This window comes from Cryptomeria japonica, chromosome 4 (genome assembly GCF_030272615.1).
Source record: "Cryptomeria japonica chromosome 4, Sugi_1.0, whole genome shotgun sequence".
In the NCBI taxonomy this organism is placed as follows: domain Eukaryota; kingdom Viridiplantae; phylum Streptophyta; class Pinopsida; order Cupressales; family Cupressaceae; genus Cryptomeria; species Cryptomeria japonica.
The window spans coordinates 552,843,316-552,859,475 of record NC_081408.1 but is presented as its reverse complement, the minus strand read 5'-3'; the positions used below and the strand labels follow the sequence as shown (position 1 = coordinate 552,859,475).

The 16,160-nt window shown below is 39.4% G+C and overlaps 1 protein-coding gene across 1 annotated transcript; it reads left to right on the top strand.

The window, feature by feature from the left end:
* The first annotated feature begins 720 nt into the window (after positions 1–720).
* On the top strand, positions 721–2,921 carry LOC131070278 (ammonium transporter 1 member 3). Its single transcript, XM_058005786.1, has one exon. The coding sequence runs from the start codon at positions 1,193–1,195 to the stop codon at positions 2,621–2,623; it is 1,431 nt and encodes a 476-aa protein (XP_057861769.1). The 5' UTR covers positions 721–1,192; the 3' UTR covers positions 2,624–2,921.
* The last annotated feature ends 13,239 nt before the right edge of the window (positions 2,922–16,160 follow it).

Genomic DNA, 16,160 nt, shown 5'->3' with positions numbered 1-16,160 from the left:
ATCTAGATGCCAATAAGAAAAAAAAAAAATGAAAAAAACCTTGATACTAAAAAATAAAAAAGTATAATGATCATCAAAACTAAATCTATAATCCCAAAATAAACAAATGTGAATGCCACATAAATTACAACTTGATTATATTGTAAAGCTCTACCCCATACCTTTTTCCATTAGAAATCTTCTTGAAGCAAGCCTCCAATGGCTTAAAAAAGTACCATTATTTGTAAGGGTTTAAATGCCAAGTTTTTATATGTCTCTAGTGGCTAAATTCTTGCCGAGAGACTTCCCTTTGTCATTGTTCTTTTCATGGTTTAAATATTGAAAAACTGCACATTAAGATCATCTTCCCCACTAAACAAATTTACATCCCTGATGTAGTGCAGACTTAGCAACACAATTGTCGAGCACTGGAATTAAGCCTAAGAAGTTTAAATTTACTGACACTAATGGTTGACAGATTCTTGTATCGACTGATAATATAGGTCACCTAACTGGTAAAATAAAATATAACTTCATTAAAACAGGTTAAAATAATAAATCATTGCTTATTCTGTTTTACAGAGAGCAACTGCTTCACAATGGTTACACGATTCTTACATAGTACTGTAATATAAAATTAATAGTACTGTACCATTTGCCCAATCATTCATATTATCAAAACAATATCTTCATTAACATACATTATATGATCCAATGGCTTCGGCCCAATTTGGTCCATACGTGCTCCGGATAAACTGATAATGAAATCTAACGTGTGCGGTCTGGAATCGCGACCACGAGCCTCATTGAAACAAGCTAATACAAAAAGTCGTCGCAGAACAGAGTTTAATACCCATGTCGCTGAAAGCCATGAAACTCGTTGAAGAGTAGGTAGACTTACTTTTCACCTTCCCTTTTCTGTTCTCTCACCAGCCCTTCCACCCGAAAAAGCCAAGTCCAACGAAAGACACCCGGTACTTTACTCTCCTAATTCCTCCATTGGTTGTTCCCGATTCGAGTTCAGATCTTAGCATCCATTTCTCTAGCACAAAATTGAATCTTTTTTTCGAATACCCAAATTGAAATTACAGCAGTCAAAGCAGCCCAAAACTGAGATTTTAGCATCCATGATTTGGGAATCCTACAAAAACTGATTTTTTTAAGGATTCCCGAATTGAAATCACAGTTCAACAGAGCAGCCAAAGACCCCAAAATGGCTCCATTCCAAAGCCTTCTCATGCAGCCCACAGGGGCTCACCTGAACACCCAAAATGCTGCAATCATAGAAGCAATAAACGCAGTGTACCTGCTCTTCTCAGCATATCTGGTCTTCACAATGCAACTGGGCTTCGCGATGCTCTGCGCTGGTTCAGTGCGGGCGAAGAACACCATGAACATAATGCTCACAAACGTCATAGACGCAGCCACAGGGGGTGTTTTCTACTATCTTTTCGGCTTCGCCTTCGCATTCGGAACAGGTCCCCGGGCGAACGGTTTCATCGGCCATTACTTCTTTGCTCTGACGGGCATCCCCAATGAAACATACGACTACAGCTACTTTCTCTACCAATGGGCCTTCGCCATTGCGGTCGCAGGCATCGTGAGTGGATCCATAGCCGAACGAACGCAATTTGAGGCATACTTGATATACTCCTCCCTGCTGACCGGGTTCGTGTACCCGGTGGTCTCACATTGGATCTGGTCACCCGACGGTTGGGCGAGTGCGAGTCGGACCGACCGCTTATTGTTCGGGTCGGGCGCGATAGATTTCGCGGGTAGCGGTGTCGTTCACATGGTGGGAGGTGTGGCGGGTCTGTGGGGGGCGTTGATTGAGGGCCCACGGGTCGGACGGTTCGATGCATTCGGTCGATCCGTCGCCATGCGCGGTCACAGTGGAACGCTCGTTGTACTGGGGACATTTCTGTTGTGGTTCGGTTGGTACGGTTTCAATGCCGGTTCGTTTATCAATATCCTCTCAGTGGAGTCCTCAACAGGGGATTTGGAAACCTACGGATCTGCGGTCGGCCGGACTGCGGTTACTACGACTCTTGCCGGGTCGACCGCGGCTCTGACAACTTTGTTCGGCCGACGGGTCCTGGCCGGGCACTGGAACTTGCTGGACGTCTGCAACGGATTGCTTGGCGGTTTTGTGGCCATTACCTCGGGTTGCGCTGTTGTGGATCCTTGGGCGGCTATTGTGTGTGGATTTGTGGCGGCTTGGGTGTTGATTGGGTTTAATTTGCTGGCGGGTAAGGTGAAGTTTGATGATCCGCTCGAGGCTGCTCAGTTGCACGGCGGGTGTGGAGCTTGGGGAGTTTTGTTTACGGGATTGTTTGCGAGGGAGGATTTTGTTGTTCAGATTTATGGTTCGGCGGGTCGGCCGTTTGGGGTGTTGATGGGTGGCGGTTGGGGACTGATTGGGGCTCAGGTTGTGGAGATTCTGGTTATTGCCGGGTGGGTTTCGGTCACCATGGGGCCGCTCTTTTTTGGGTTGCAGAAGATGAATTTGCTGAGAATATCGAGAGATGAGGAGGTCGCAGGAATGGATATTTCCAGCCATGGTGGGTATGCTTATGACCACCGGGTGGACGACGGGGATGGGTCTGGTAGTTATGGTGAATATGTCAAGAGGATGGCTCGTTAAGAGGAATGTCTGGGTAGTAATCTACCTCTTGCAGTGACTGCCAATGTCTAATTTTGTGTGGTGTGGGATATATTGCACATTGTAAGAGAGGGTATGGAGAGGTTGGTTCTATAATTAAGGGTGAAGCTTCGAATCATTGGAAATTGGTTCTGTAATTAAGAGCTAAGTTTCAAATCATAAGATTAATTTTTTATTTTTTAAATAATTTTTTAGTGTAATTTTATAAATTTGTTCATATATTCTTATAATTTGTTAATTAGATGAGAAGGTTAGAAATGGATAACTCTCTCTTCTTTGCTGGACTGTTGGCCATTTTTGCTTTGTAGTCGTTTTTTATGATTAATAAATTTTTACTTTTTTGATTTAATAATTTGAATAATCCATCGTTGGAGTGATACTATTTTTTCTATATAATTGTGTTGTGCGAGATCTATTACATATTGTTAGAGAAGTTATAGATAAATTATACTTCAATCTATAATTAAGAACAATTGGAAATGTATTAGTAGCCATTATAGCTAACTTTGTGCACCCACATATTCAAATGGTACATTAGATTTTGACCTTTTTTTTTGGTTGTCTACATATGTGACTTAATTGCTTATAGTTATTATTCTGGCTTTTGGGTAGTAATGACACACGTTGTGGAATCTGTTATACATGCAAGGGTAAAAAAGTGGTCATTTCAAATTGTTGTGCAAAACCTACTTAAAGACGCCCCATAATTATGCACTACAACCACTTCAAAAATTGTGAATGAGTTTTAATGGCGTCCACGAAGCCCAACAACCTAAGGGACCCACAAGTTTAAATTATCCCAGTTTCTCTTGACTCTTCAAAAAGTTCGTTTAGACTATCTACTTTTAATTCATTACCAAACTGGCTGTGAATGTCTTCATACGTTGTACACACCATAATGAAATGCCATTCTGTTTCTACTGTCCTCTTGCTGCAAAACTGACATGTTCTTTCTTCCCACTCTTCTTTAATCACCTTCCATCTACTAGTTTCACATCTCAAATGGTGAGATCCAGTCCTTAATTGTACAATTAGAATTTTGGCCTTACCATTGATTGCAGATCTCAAATATTCTTTTTCCTCATGCGCCCAAGTAGGGTTGAATTCTTTAATATTGTTGAGACATGGACCAGCTAGGACTCGAACCTAAGACCTTCCATACGCTGCTGGAGTGCTCTACCACTGAGCTACTGGCCCCTCTTGGACCAGTCCATTGTTGGTTCGAGTGTGGCTTATTTCCAACACCAACACCCCCCCTTAAGACACACCTCTCGTGTGCTTGAGGCTCCTAGCCTGGACCTGGCTCTGATACCATGTTGAGACATGGACCAGCTAGGACTCGAACCTAGGACCTTCCATATGCTGCTGGAGTGCTCTACCACTGAGCTACTAGCGCCTCTTGGACCAGTCCATCGTCGGTCCGGGTGTGGCTTATTTCCAACACCAACAAATATAGTACGTTGTTTTCCTGCCTAGCTGGTTTACCCACATGGCATTCCTAAATTTTTCTAAGATCCACTTTTTTATCTCCTCTTTACTGCTGGGGCAATCATGCAAATTTATGTCCCACTTGTTCATCCACTTGTTATTTTGTTTCTTCCAAGTCTTTTTCCTACGACTTAAGTTTTCATCAACAATCAAGATGGGCCAACAGTACTTATCCATACTTTCCACCTTTTTTAAGTAGCATAACAATTGAATGACCGTCGAAGCCTCAATTGGGTACATACCAGCTTTAGTCAAAAGGATCTCATATGGTATTGTTGATTTGACTTTGAGGCTACTAGTGATTAGATGCTTTTGTATTCTCTCTATTTGTCTCCATTTGAGGTTTCACATGCTATTCCCCCAAACTTCACACCCATAAAGGATAACTGAAACCACTAGCAAACTGGAAAGTGTTTTCTTAGTCTTCCAATCCCACAACTCCGCTTTCCTACATCTGTTTTGAAGAAGGTATAAAGCTCTACAACCCCCTTGTATCCTTTTTGATCTACATGTTTCCCAGCTGAGCTTATTATGGAAGTCAATTCCTAAGTACTTGTATTCAACCACTACCTCCAAGGGGTTGCCCTCGAATATAAAGTCAACCTGCTGCTGCCTCTTTTTCAAAGAAAAGATCATGACCTTGGTCTTGCTGGTATTCACTTGCATCCCAACTTCCAGACAAAATAACTCACGAGCCTTCAAGTGCCTCTCAAACCTTGTGCAAATTTTGCAATAAGAATAAGATCATCAACATATAAAAGCAATTTCACCACGTTTCCTGCCAGCTGGATACCTTCCCCATTTGTATTGTTTAACCACTCTTCAAGTTTAACAATATATAATCCAAACAAAGTGGGAGATAAAGGACACCCTTGTTTGACCCTAATGTCATTGTTGAAACATTCAAACATTCCATCTTTAGTTCTGATTTTATCTCTAACCTGCTCATACAACTTGTGAACAACAGCCCTAAGTTCCTTTGGAACCCCAAGTTCTTCCATTCTACACCAAAGCTTGTCCCTAGGTATAGTATCAAAAGCTTTTTTGAAATCCACAAAGCAACAAAAGGCTTCTTCACCTTGATTGTCCCAAACTTTTTCAATGAAATGTCTTAGCGTAATGCAATGATCAATGGTGGAGTGTTTTGATCAGAAACCAACATGTCCTCTAGCCCTTTGTTCATCTTTTTCTGCCCATTTACTGATCCTACGTTCTATCATACTCATAAATTTTTTTCCAATGAGGGGGTTGACCATAATAATATGATAATTAGAAGGATTATTGACATCTCCACTTTTGTGGAGAGGAATAACAACACTTGTTGTCCATTCAATTGGAAAGTTGTTTCGGATAACTCCATTAAAAATCTGCTTGATATGTGGAGCTAGGAGCTCAACTCCCCCATTTTAAAAATTCTACTTGCAGACCATCAATATCTCGTGCTTTACCACTTGCCAAATTCTTTATACCTTGTTTGATGTCCATTATTGAAAAAAGTTTAGCTAAAGTGTCAATTGTGGGTGGATTCATTTTCTCATTTGTTCGTTCATAGAGGAGCTTTGCATACTCCATCCATTGGGCATCTGTGATATTGTTTTATGTTTGTTTTATCTTTTCTTGTAATTCCCTCCAAAATCCTTTGGGATTGTGTTTCCCCAAAGAAATTAGTTCCTTCTTTCTTGTGATCACATAACTTTCTTTTTTTGATTTTATCAATTGTTTGTATATTAACTTGTGTTCCTTGTTTGATTCTTTCCCTTTAAGAGATTTTTTTGTAGCTTTGCACTCTTCGTCATACCAAGGATTAGCTGGAAATTTATTTGACACCCTCTTCAAAGGTTTAGAATGCTTACACACCATCAGATATTTGTGTATTAAAGGGATCAACCTATTACTGCTAACATACTCTTTTCCCTCATTTTTCCCTTGTTCTCTATGCTGTTTTTTTTTCAACTACAAGTATTTTTTAAGAGCTGCCTTGAAAATGTCCCAGTTTTCTTGATTTGTAAGGATTTTGCCTTGTGTCCTGACATTCCTGATAAAGTGTCGGTTCTTCTCTTCTTGCGGTTTTTAAGTGTTTATGCCAAACTTAATACAAAGGGGCATATGATCAGAGTTCAACTCTATCGGACAACCTTCAATGGTGAAGTCTAATAACTTATAAATATATCTTTGAGAACATATTATGCAGTCTACCACACTTTGCCCATTGTATGTTTTGCAAGTGATACCCTTGGATCTTGGCCAATTTTCCATTCCATTACATATGACCAATCCATATAAGCTGCAAAGGCCTAACAACTCAGCACCAAAATGTGATACACTCCCATTCCCATCTTGCGAAGTCCTTTTCCAAAGATGTTCCTCATTTTCTCCTAGCCATAAGGGGTTGATATCCTCCTCAACATTGCTACTCAACTGGATAGATTGATTGTTCGTTGTTCTAGCATTAAAGTCACCAACTAGAATGATATCACCTTTAGTGCTGAAAACTGAGATATCTTTCTTTAGTGCAACATAAGGGTCTTCATTATCCAAATGCCTCTTCTTGTATAATTTTGAACTTTTTGGAGCAAAATAGCAAACTGCCATCCAAATCGTATCCTCATTATCTATTATTTTCAGCCATATAAATTGTTTGTTTGGATCCTCTTTTTCTAACTTCACCACACCACTCCATATTTCTTTTATTAAAATTGTGATCACTCTATGTCCTTTACATATCTCAGTCTCTTCATTCCACATGGAAATTTTAATGTATCCATCGAAGTCCAGAATCTTGTACCCATCGTGCTCATGTGTTTCCATAAGAAAAATAATGTCTTTCCCCTCCGCTATGGGCCCCAATCCCGGTCCTCTTCTCCATGGATAACCTCTACAATTCCAACTTACCACATTTATATACTCTCGTGGGGCCCCAAATCCCTATTTCTTGTGTGTCCATCGCTTGGTTATTTGAGCTTTCCCATTTTCCAGCCATTCCCATTTCCCTGCATCTCTTGTTGATTTCACTTTCTCCCATTCTTTCCTTCGTTCTTCTTGTTGATCAAGAGTCAAATCATCATCAAGGTAAATATAAGTACCTCTAAGAATTCCCCCTATTTTTTAGGATCATAGCTTTGTCCTCCACACTTCTAAAAGTAACTCTCATGTGCCTATCCTTTCCTTCTCCTATTTTCTTTCTGATCCTATTTGCTGTTTGAATATAGCCTATCCACGTCAGCTTGTCTTTGAAAAAATCCTTTACCACGATGTCTGTTCTTTCCCTCTCCAAAGTCCTTCAAACCCTTTGATGATGATATTTACCTCCTTGTCTTGTTTGTATTTTTCTTCTTTTATTTGCCTCTTGATTTATTTTTCTATGATCTCCTTTTAACCCATTGTCGGTTCCTTTACCACTTGCGTCCAAGATTTGACTTCTTTTATTTGTTCTTTTGACTTGTTCTCTCTTGCTGCCATGTCTTCTACTATTGATTGAAACTCCTCTAATTGTGTCATGATATCTATTTTTATTGATTCCGAGTTATCTTTCTCTACTTCTCTTGTTTGTTCTATCTCTTACTTAACATTGTTTAACTCTGTAGCGTCCTAAAATTGCGACACTTGCAATTTCGACTGCATTTGGGTCTTCACGATGGCGGCACAACATTGAACCTGAATGGAGACCCTGAAACCTGTTTACGACACCAAAAACTGCATTTTGCTGCACCCTGGCCTGATCCCTCCTTGCACCCTGTTGTCCCGGGAGGTGGGACCATGGTGCCCAGCGCCCTGGTCCCTGGCCCTATTTTGGGCCCGGTCTCTTTTGGGCATCGGGTCTTTAAGTTTGCAATTCGGGAAATAATGTTCCCTGGTCGGCCTAAGGTAGGGAAAATCAGTCTATCAGCCCTAATTGACAAGTATATAAACTACATTTCCCCTCCCATTTGAGGAGGTAGGAAAAAGGAAAAGAGGAAGACATATGTGTGCAAAAGGTAGAATCGCTATTCAAACATTCAAGCATTCAAGCATTCAAGCATTCCTTCAAGCAATTGAGCATTCTAAGTCTCCATTCAAGGCTAAGTGTTGCATTCAAGACAAGGATTCAACCATTGAAGAGGAGATCACATACAACATACAACATACTACATACATTACACCTTCGCATGTAAGAATACAAACATTCTTACAACAAGGTATCAGTACTTGTTTACATTACAAACATTTACATTTACAACATTCTCATTTCTTGGTTAATTCCAAAACCGGGGTTTGACCTAAAGGCAAACCCCTCATCCCTAACCCCCCAATCGTCCTCTCTTTTCTGTGTGTAGGTTGCAGGTACGCAACTGTAATTGAAGATCTAGAATCCTTGTGCAGAGACGAACAGATCCTCCTTCGTTTCGCGGATTTTTCGGAGGACCGTGTGCACGTCGGGTGCCATCGTCCCATCAACTTTCGCTCAAATTTGGAGAACAGCACCGTCTTGACATTTTACTGCTAATTCCAGGTCCGCAGCTTCATCCCATATCCCTATCTCTGTTTATAAGCAAATCTTTCCTACTTTACATGCATTCCTAGTTCAATCTTTCTGTCTACATTCTTTACAAAAGAGGGTATCCTTGATGTCACAACCCTTGAAACTCATTTAGAATCCAATCTTGCATTGTGTGGGATTGAATCTTGTGGGTTTCAACCCCTCTTTTGAATGTAAAGTCTCTCCTAAGTAAAAACCATCAACCCTAGTGACTCCCCCTTCCCTCTCCTTGGAGTTGGGGAGGGGAGAACGACTAGGGTTCGATTTTTCCGCTTTACATTTTGGTGAACCCAACGTGAACATCCTCATTCTGATTATTCATGGTTAGATCTGAAAATTTTGCTCCCTTAATTACATTTCCATGTTTGATCTTTTGCAAATTTTAGAGGCTAATTGCATAAAAACCCTAAAATTTTCTTTTTAGTAATTAAACTTGTGAAATGTTTAATTGTTAATGCTTGTTTCAGATCTACCCTTCTATTGCAAATTGTCAATTCATATTTGTGCTTTAATTCTGAAAATTAAGTGGTTAAATGTTAAAACCCTAATTTTTAAGACCTTCTTGATTCGACCTTTGACTGATAATTCCACTGATCAAAACACTTCCAAATCGGTTGTAACTTTGGATTCCGCAATAAAATTACAATATCTTTCATCCCTGAAAATTTGGAAAAAAGTTGCGAGGACCGTGTGCACCCCGAGCGCCATCGTCCCCGACATTTTTTTCGAAATTTCGGGAGCTAGATCTTACTGTATTTTTCTGCTAAAATCCAGAATTTTGGCTGATTTTATCAATTTTAACACCTTCAAAATTAAAGTCGAAGTTGGTCTAGCGATTGCTCGGATTGAGGCTTCTAATCATTCAAAAATTGTTGAAATTGAAATTTGTGTCAAAATTGTGTTTCTTACTGTCCTAAATCTGAAAAGTGTGTTAGCATTCATTCGAAATTTCAGTGCTTTATTCAAATCTTTACAATTTGTGACTTTTGAAATCAAGTGTTTAATTGCAACAACTCTGATTTCTGCTTTCAAATTTGAATTTTGCATGAAATCGAGTCAACTTTTAAATTTCGAAACTTGCATTGCTTTCAGTATTCCTTCTAAAATCATAAAATTCAAAATTTCAGTTTCCCCCTCTTTTTCAAAATTCAAATTTTGCATTTTTCAACAATCTTGGTAGGGTTCAATTCTGAGATTGCAACTTTAATTTGGCCTATCTACAGATCGTAAAATCACTCAATTTTTTCAGATTAGCTTTAAAATCATCATAACTTTCATCCTTGAAAATTTCAAAAAAAGTTGAGAGGACCGTGTCCACTCCGTTCGCCACGGTCCTGGACATTTTTTCCGAAATTTCGGGAGATTGTCCTAATTGCATTTAACAGCTTATATCTAGGAGATTGGTTGGTTTTATTGAAATTTGCTACCTCTAAAATTCAAAATCTTCTCTCTTTCTTTAGTGCATGAGTTTTACAACAATAAGCCCTACTTACACTATTCCCGTTAGACGAAGCCTTAGAATTAAGTCTTTCCAAGGTTTAATTACTGAGGAGATGGAACCTAATTTGAATGGCCTTTTTAACGAGGACATGGGTAATTCCTCTAATCCTCTTAATGATGAAGAAGCTCTCCATGAGGTTTCTGTAGAACAACTTTCAAAATTGGATAACCAATTTGATGATTTTCGACAATGGATGTCTCAAGAATACCCCGATAGTCAAGCTCTTTCATTAATTGAGGGTCTAAAACGTATGGTTCAAAGTGATAAGAATGGAATTGATATTTTGCGTGGTATTGCACACATTGTGGATTCGAATGTGATGCCTATGAAGAGTTGTGCCGAAACTTTAGGTTATACACAACCTCCTACTCAAGTTAATCATTCTATTCCTTTGACAACTCCTATTGCTAGTATACCTACTTTTACATCAAACATAATGACTACTTCAATACAAGACATTCCTCCTATGATCACCAGTCATGGGGGCAATCCTTCTTCTTCAATCAACCCTCTTCCTTCATTCAATCTGACTTCTTCATTCATTCCTTCAATGAGTGTTCCTATTATATCTCCACAAATGAACATGACGCAAGGGGGCAATTCATTTAACCAATCCATTCCTCCTTGTAGTATTCCTCCTTTCCAATAATCTCCTATGACCAACTATCATAGTGTCCCACCACCTTACTCTCTACCTTCTTTCAATAACATAACACCTCCATCACAATCTAACATGTCTAATATGAACTCTTCGACTGAAGCGACCATTAACAATCTTGCACAAACTGTCTCTTCTTTACAGCAACAAATTGCCTCTATGAATCAATCTAAGTTTAGTGTGCCCACATTTGATGTTGCGAGCCCACTTTCTCTTGACATTGTTCGAACTATTCCCCCTAAACATGTTGAAATTCCGCATTTGGAGCTTTATAATGGTAAGGGTGATCCTCTAACACATGTTAAGACCTTTCAAACAATATGTACCGATTTTGCTTATGACCAAAGGTTGCTTGCAAAACTGTTTACTAGAACATTAAGAGATAAAGCCCTACAATGGTATTGCTCATTGCCTTCTTATTCTATTACTTCTTTCGAACAACTTGCAAATGCTTTTATTCAACAATTTCAAAACAATATAAGTCCTAAAGTTACTTTGATTGATTTAATGCATTGTAAACAAGGTGTTAAAGAAAAAGTGACTGATTTCATTGGTAGATATAAGCATTTGTATGCTCAAATTTCTTTTCCAGTGCTTGACAATGATATTCAAAGAATCTTTATTTCTAATTTACAAAAAGATATTAGAGAAAAACTCTTGTTTTCCGAGTTTACTTCTTTCCAACAGTTGTGCGCAACTCTTCACAATTATCAACTGACTGTGAGTCAAATGGAACAAGAAAATCCTATGGCTCTGAGTGATAAGGGTGATAGTAGTCAACAACCATTTGGGAAGTTTAAACCGAACAGAGAGTCCATTAAATTCAACGAAAACATCATCAACAACAATGTGAATGCGGCATCAAGTGTGCCTCCTATTTCTAAGTTTTTCAAGAAAGAAAGAAAGTTCACTCCTTTGAATGAATCATTGCATAGTATTATGAATAAGTTATTGGAACAAAATGTGCTTACTCTTCCTCCTATAAAGCAAATAGATCCTGCAAAGATTAATTCACCCTACTTTGATAACAAATCTATTTATGAATTTCATCGTCAACCTGGGCATGATACTGAAAAATGTTTTGCTTTAAAGGGTAAAATTCAAGATTTGATTGATAATAATACTATTTTTGTTTCTGGATTGAATGATAAAGGCAATACATCTATAGCTCCTCCTAACCAAAATCTTCAGATTTTTACTGATCCATTGCCTTCTCATACCTCTAATGCGATTGATACTAATGATTCCTCTGTCTCACCTGATGATCTTGTGTCTATGACTCCGAATGTGATTAACTTTGTAGAGCAGCAGAAAATCCCTAAAGAACCTTCCATCACATTTGATTCCAGTGAAACTATCAGGGCACCTGATGGTCCTTTATATATAGTTGCAAAAGTCAAGAATACACCTTACTGTGGAGTGCTTATTGATCCTTCTTGTATGGTTAATGTCATTACTGAAGAATTTCTTTTTACTTTGCAATTGAATCAAGTGATCTATGACGAAACAAATGTGGTTGTGAAATTATTTGATGCATTTTCTTCTCCTGCAATTGGTTCTATTACATTACCTATTGAGGTCCATAACAAATCCCTTGATATGAGCTTTGCTATTATTCCATCATCCGAACAATTTCGTGTGAAGCTAGGCTATCCTTGGCTATCTTCCATGAAAGCTATTGCTTCTCCTATTCACAAGTGTTTGAAATTTCCCCACAATGGTGAAGTTGTTACTGTCAATCATAGTCTCTTTAAACCAGCTGAAAGAACTTCTAGCGTTCCTATTGATTATTTTTGGCCTAAACAATTCCAATCTCTTCCTCCGTGAAGTGATCATCTTTTCAAATCCTATCAAAAGTGGAAAAAAGATATGATCCTATCTCTAAGTGAACCTAGAACACCCAAACTTGACATTCCTATCATTCTTGAGAAGGAAGTTCTTCCTTTGAAAGATAAAACTAATGTCTTTCCTCAAGAAGATTCCCAACCCATTCCTATGAATGTGACTATGCCTATATCTAATAAACTTCCTAAAAGTAGACCTATCCCTCCTCGTCATGATGGACTTGGTCTCCTTCCTAAACCAAATATTCCTCCTATATGGAGCAGTTCCTCCTCCTTCCTCTTCTCCTATTGTTCAACCTAAGAGACCACAACCTAAACACCCAAGTGATAAGGATGAGAACATTCCTCCTCCTCAATCTTTGCAACTTCCTACTAAGACTAGACGAAATCGTTCTGCACGTGAACGCTGACGAAAGCGTCGTCTTAGAGCTCAGGCAACTGCTTCTCAAACTTTGCAATCCCCAAAAACACCTTCAGCTAGTATTATTCCATTTTCTCCTCAGCCGACGATTGAGCCGAAATCTCCTAAACATAAGATGCATGATGGCCTTGATCTTGTGCGAGTTAAAGATCCTATTTTTATAAATCTTGATGATGATATAGATGAAAATGTTATTCATGATGAAAATATTATTCATGATGAAAATGTTACTCCTGTTCATTCTGATAGTGAATATGAATATGTTGATGTTGATAACCATCTATCTAACGAATTTTCTAAAGAACTTATCCTAGCTCCTAGACAAGAACACCGTGGCTTGGGATATGAACATAGCCCTTGTTTGGATCTTGTGATAGCTCCATTTGCTGTGTTGGATGTTCCTCCTCTAGCGTGTTTCCTACCTTCCCAAAATATTGATCAGCAAGATCGGGGGGTAGATGACGTGCTAGACTAGTTCATTAGCATAGCAGACTCTCTCCTCCTCTCTTGATCTCTTTTGTTACTTCTTCTATGTGTTATTCTCATTCTTCTATTTGTTGTCCTTAGTGTTGTCTACTTGAGGACGATGCAAAACATTGAGATCTCTTTTGGTCTCTCTCATGTTGACTCAAAAGACACATGTGTTCCCTTCTTCTAGGTGACCTTCCTTGATGGGGAATGAAGAACAATTATGCATACATACATATGATATACATGAATTATCATACAACATACTGACCCCGAGGAAAGGGAAGTCACCTTGTGCTTTGTGTTTTGTGTCTATTATCCTTGCGCTTATCTCACACTTGGGGGCTAAATCCTTGTGATAACGTGCTCCTTTCTCATTTCTTATATGTATCACTACCTTAAAGCAATCACCCCCGGTGATGCGTGTGCGATCGCTTTAACGTAGGGGGGCATACATCCCATTCATATATTTTCAAGATACTTGAAAATTTCTTGACAAATTTAGCTTTGCCTTGAAAATTTTTGATATCTTTCTTGCATGACTCATAGTGAGGGAACCTTACTACTGACAGTCATGGTTCTCCCTCGTGATATTCCCTTTTACTTTGTCAATCGAAGTCGTAAGATCCTTAGTCCATTGGGGGCTTGGTGTATCTTGCCTCCTTGATGTGGTGAAAGTTTTTCAATGTTGTTTCCTTGTACTTTACCGGAAGTATGAGTGTACGCTTATACTCTCGCTAAGTGGGGGCTAAATGTAGCGTCCTAAAATTGTGACACTTGCAATTTCGACTGCATTTGGGTCTTCACGATGGCGGCGCAACGTTGAACCTGAATGGAGACCCTGAAACCTGTTTACGACACCAAAAACTGCATTTTGCTGCACCCTGGCCTGATCCCTCCTTGCACCCTGCTATCCCGGGAGGTGGGACCATGGCGCCCAGGGCCCTGGTCCCCCAGGACCATGGCGCCCAGCACTCTGGTCCCCCAGGACCATGGCGCCCAGTGCCCTGGTCCCCCAGGACCTATTTTGGGCCCGGTCTCTTTTGGGCATCGGGTCTTTAAGTTTGCAATTCGGGAAATAATGTTCCCTGGTCGGCCTAAGGTCGGGAAAATCAGTCTATCAGCCCTAATTGACAAGTATATAAACTACATTTCCCCTCCCATTTGAGGAGGTAGGAAAAAGGAAAAGAGGAAGACATATGTGTGCAAAAGGCGGAAGCACTATTCAAACATTCAAGCATTCAAGCATTCAAGCATTCCTTCAAGCAATTGAGCATTCTAAGTCTCCATTCAAGGCTAAGTGTTGCATTCAAGACAAGGATTCAACCATTGAAGAGGAGATCACATACAACATACAACATACTACATACATTACACCTTCGCATGTAAGAATACAAACATTCTTACAACAAGGTATCAGTACTTGTTTACATTACAAACATTTACATTTACAACATTCTCATTTCTTGGTTAATTCCAAAACCGGGGTTTGACCTAAAGGCAAACCCCTCATCCCTAACCCCCCAATCGTCCTCTCTTTTCTGTGTGTAGGTTACAGGTACGCATCTGTAATTGAAGATCTGGAATCCTTGTGTAGAGACGAACAGATCCCCCTTCGTTTCGCGGATTTTTCGGAGGACCGTGTGCCCGCCGGGCGCCATCGTCCCGTCAACTTTCGCTCAAATTTGCAGAACATCACCGTCTCAACATTTTACTGCTAATTCTAGGTCCGCAGCTTCATCCCATATCCCTATCTCTGTTTATAAGCGAATCTTTCCTACTTTACATGCATTCCTAGTTCAATCTTTCTGTCTACATTCTTTACAAAAGAGGTTATCCTTGATGTCACAACCCTTGAAACTCATTTAGAATCCAATCTTGCATTGTGTGGGATTGAATCTTATGGGTTTCAACCCCTCTTTTGAATGTAAAGTCTCTCCTAAGTGAAAACAATCAACCCTAGTGACTCCCCCTTCCCTCTCCTTGGAGTTGGGGAGGGGAGAATGACTAGGGTTCGATTTTTCCGCTTTACAAACTCTTGTTGTCCACTTTCTATGTTGTATTGCAAACTTATTACCTACTCTTTTAACATCTTGTTCTCTTGTTCCAGATTCCAACTAGCCTCTGTAATTTCCCTTAATCTATTTTATTCTTGTTGCCCCTTTGATTATAACGTTTCAATCCTTTTCTTCATGTTCATGAGCTCACTAATGTAAAGTTCTGATGACCACAACAAAGGGGAGGTCGTGGGATTGTATAAATCTTTATTGCCTTGACTGCCATGATGATCTTCCTCCCTTGTCTCCTTGTCTAATGCACAAGTTTCAGTTTTAGCTTGTGCCATCACGTCTTCATTATTGAAAGAGAGCAACTCCCTTTTTTTGTTATTGTTCCACTCTTGATATATTTGATCGGCTGCTAGGTCATACATCTTAACAACTACTGTGTAGCTACTTTTAGCTGACTTTGGTAGAATCATAATAAGCCTTTTTTATGCAACTTCCTCCTCTTACATACTTGCCTACGTCTTAGAATCCCCAAATATTACTTTTCATTTACAAAAATCAGATTATCACTTATAATATCCCTATTAAATTGATGAAAATCTGGTAAAATAGATTTC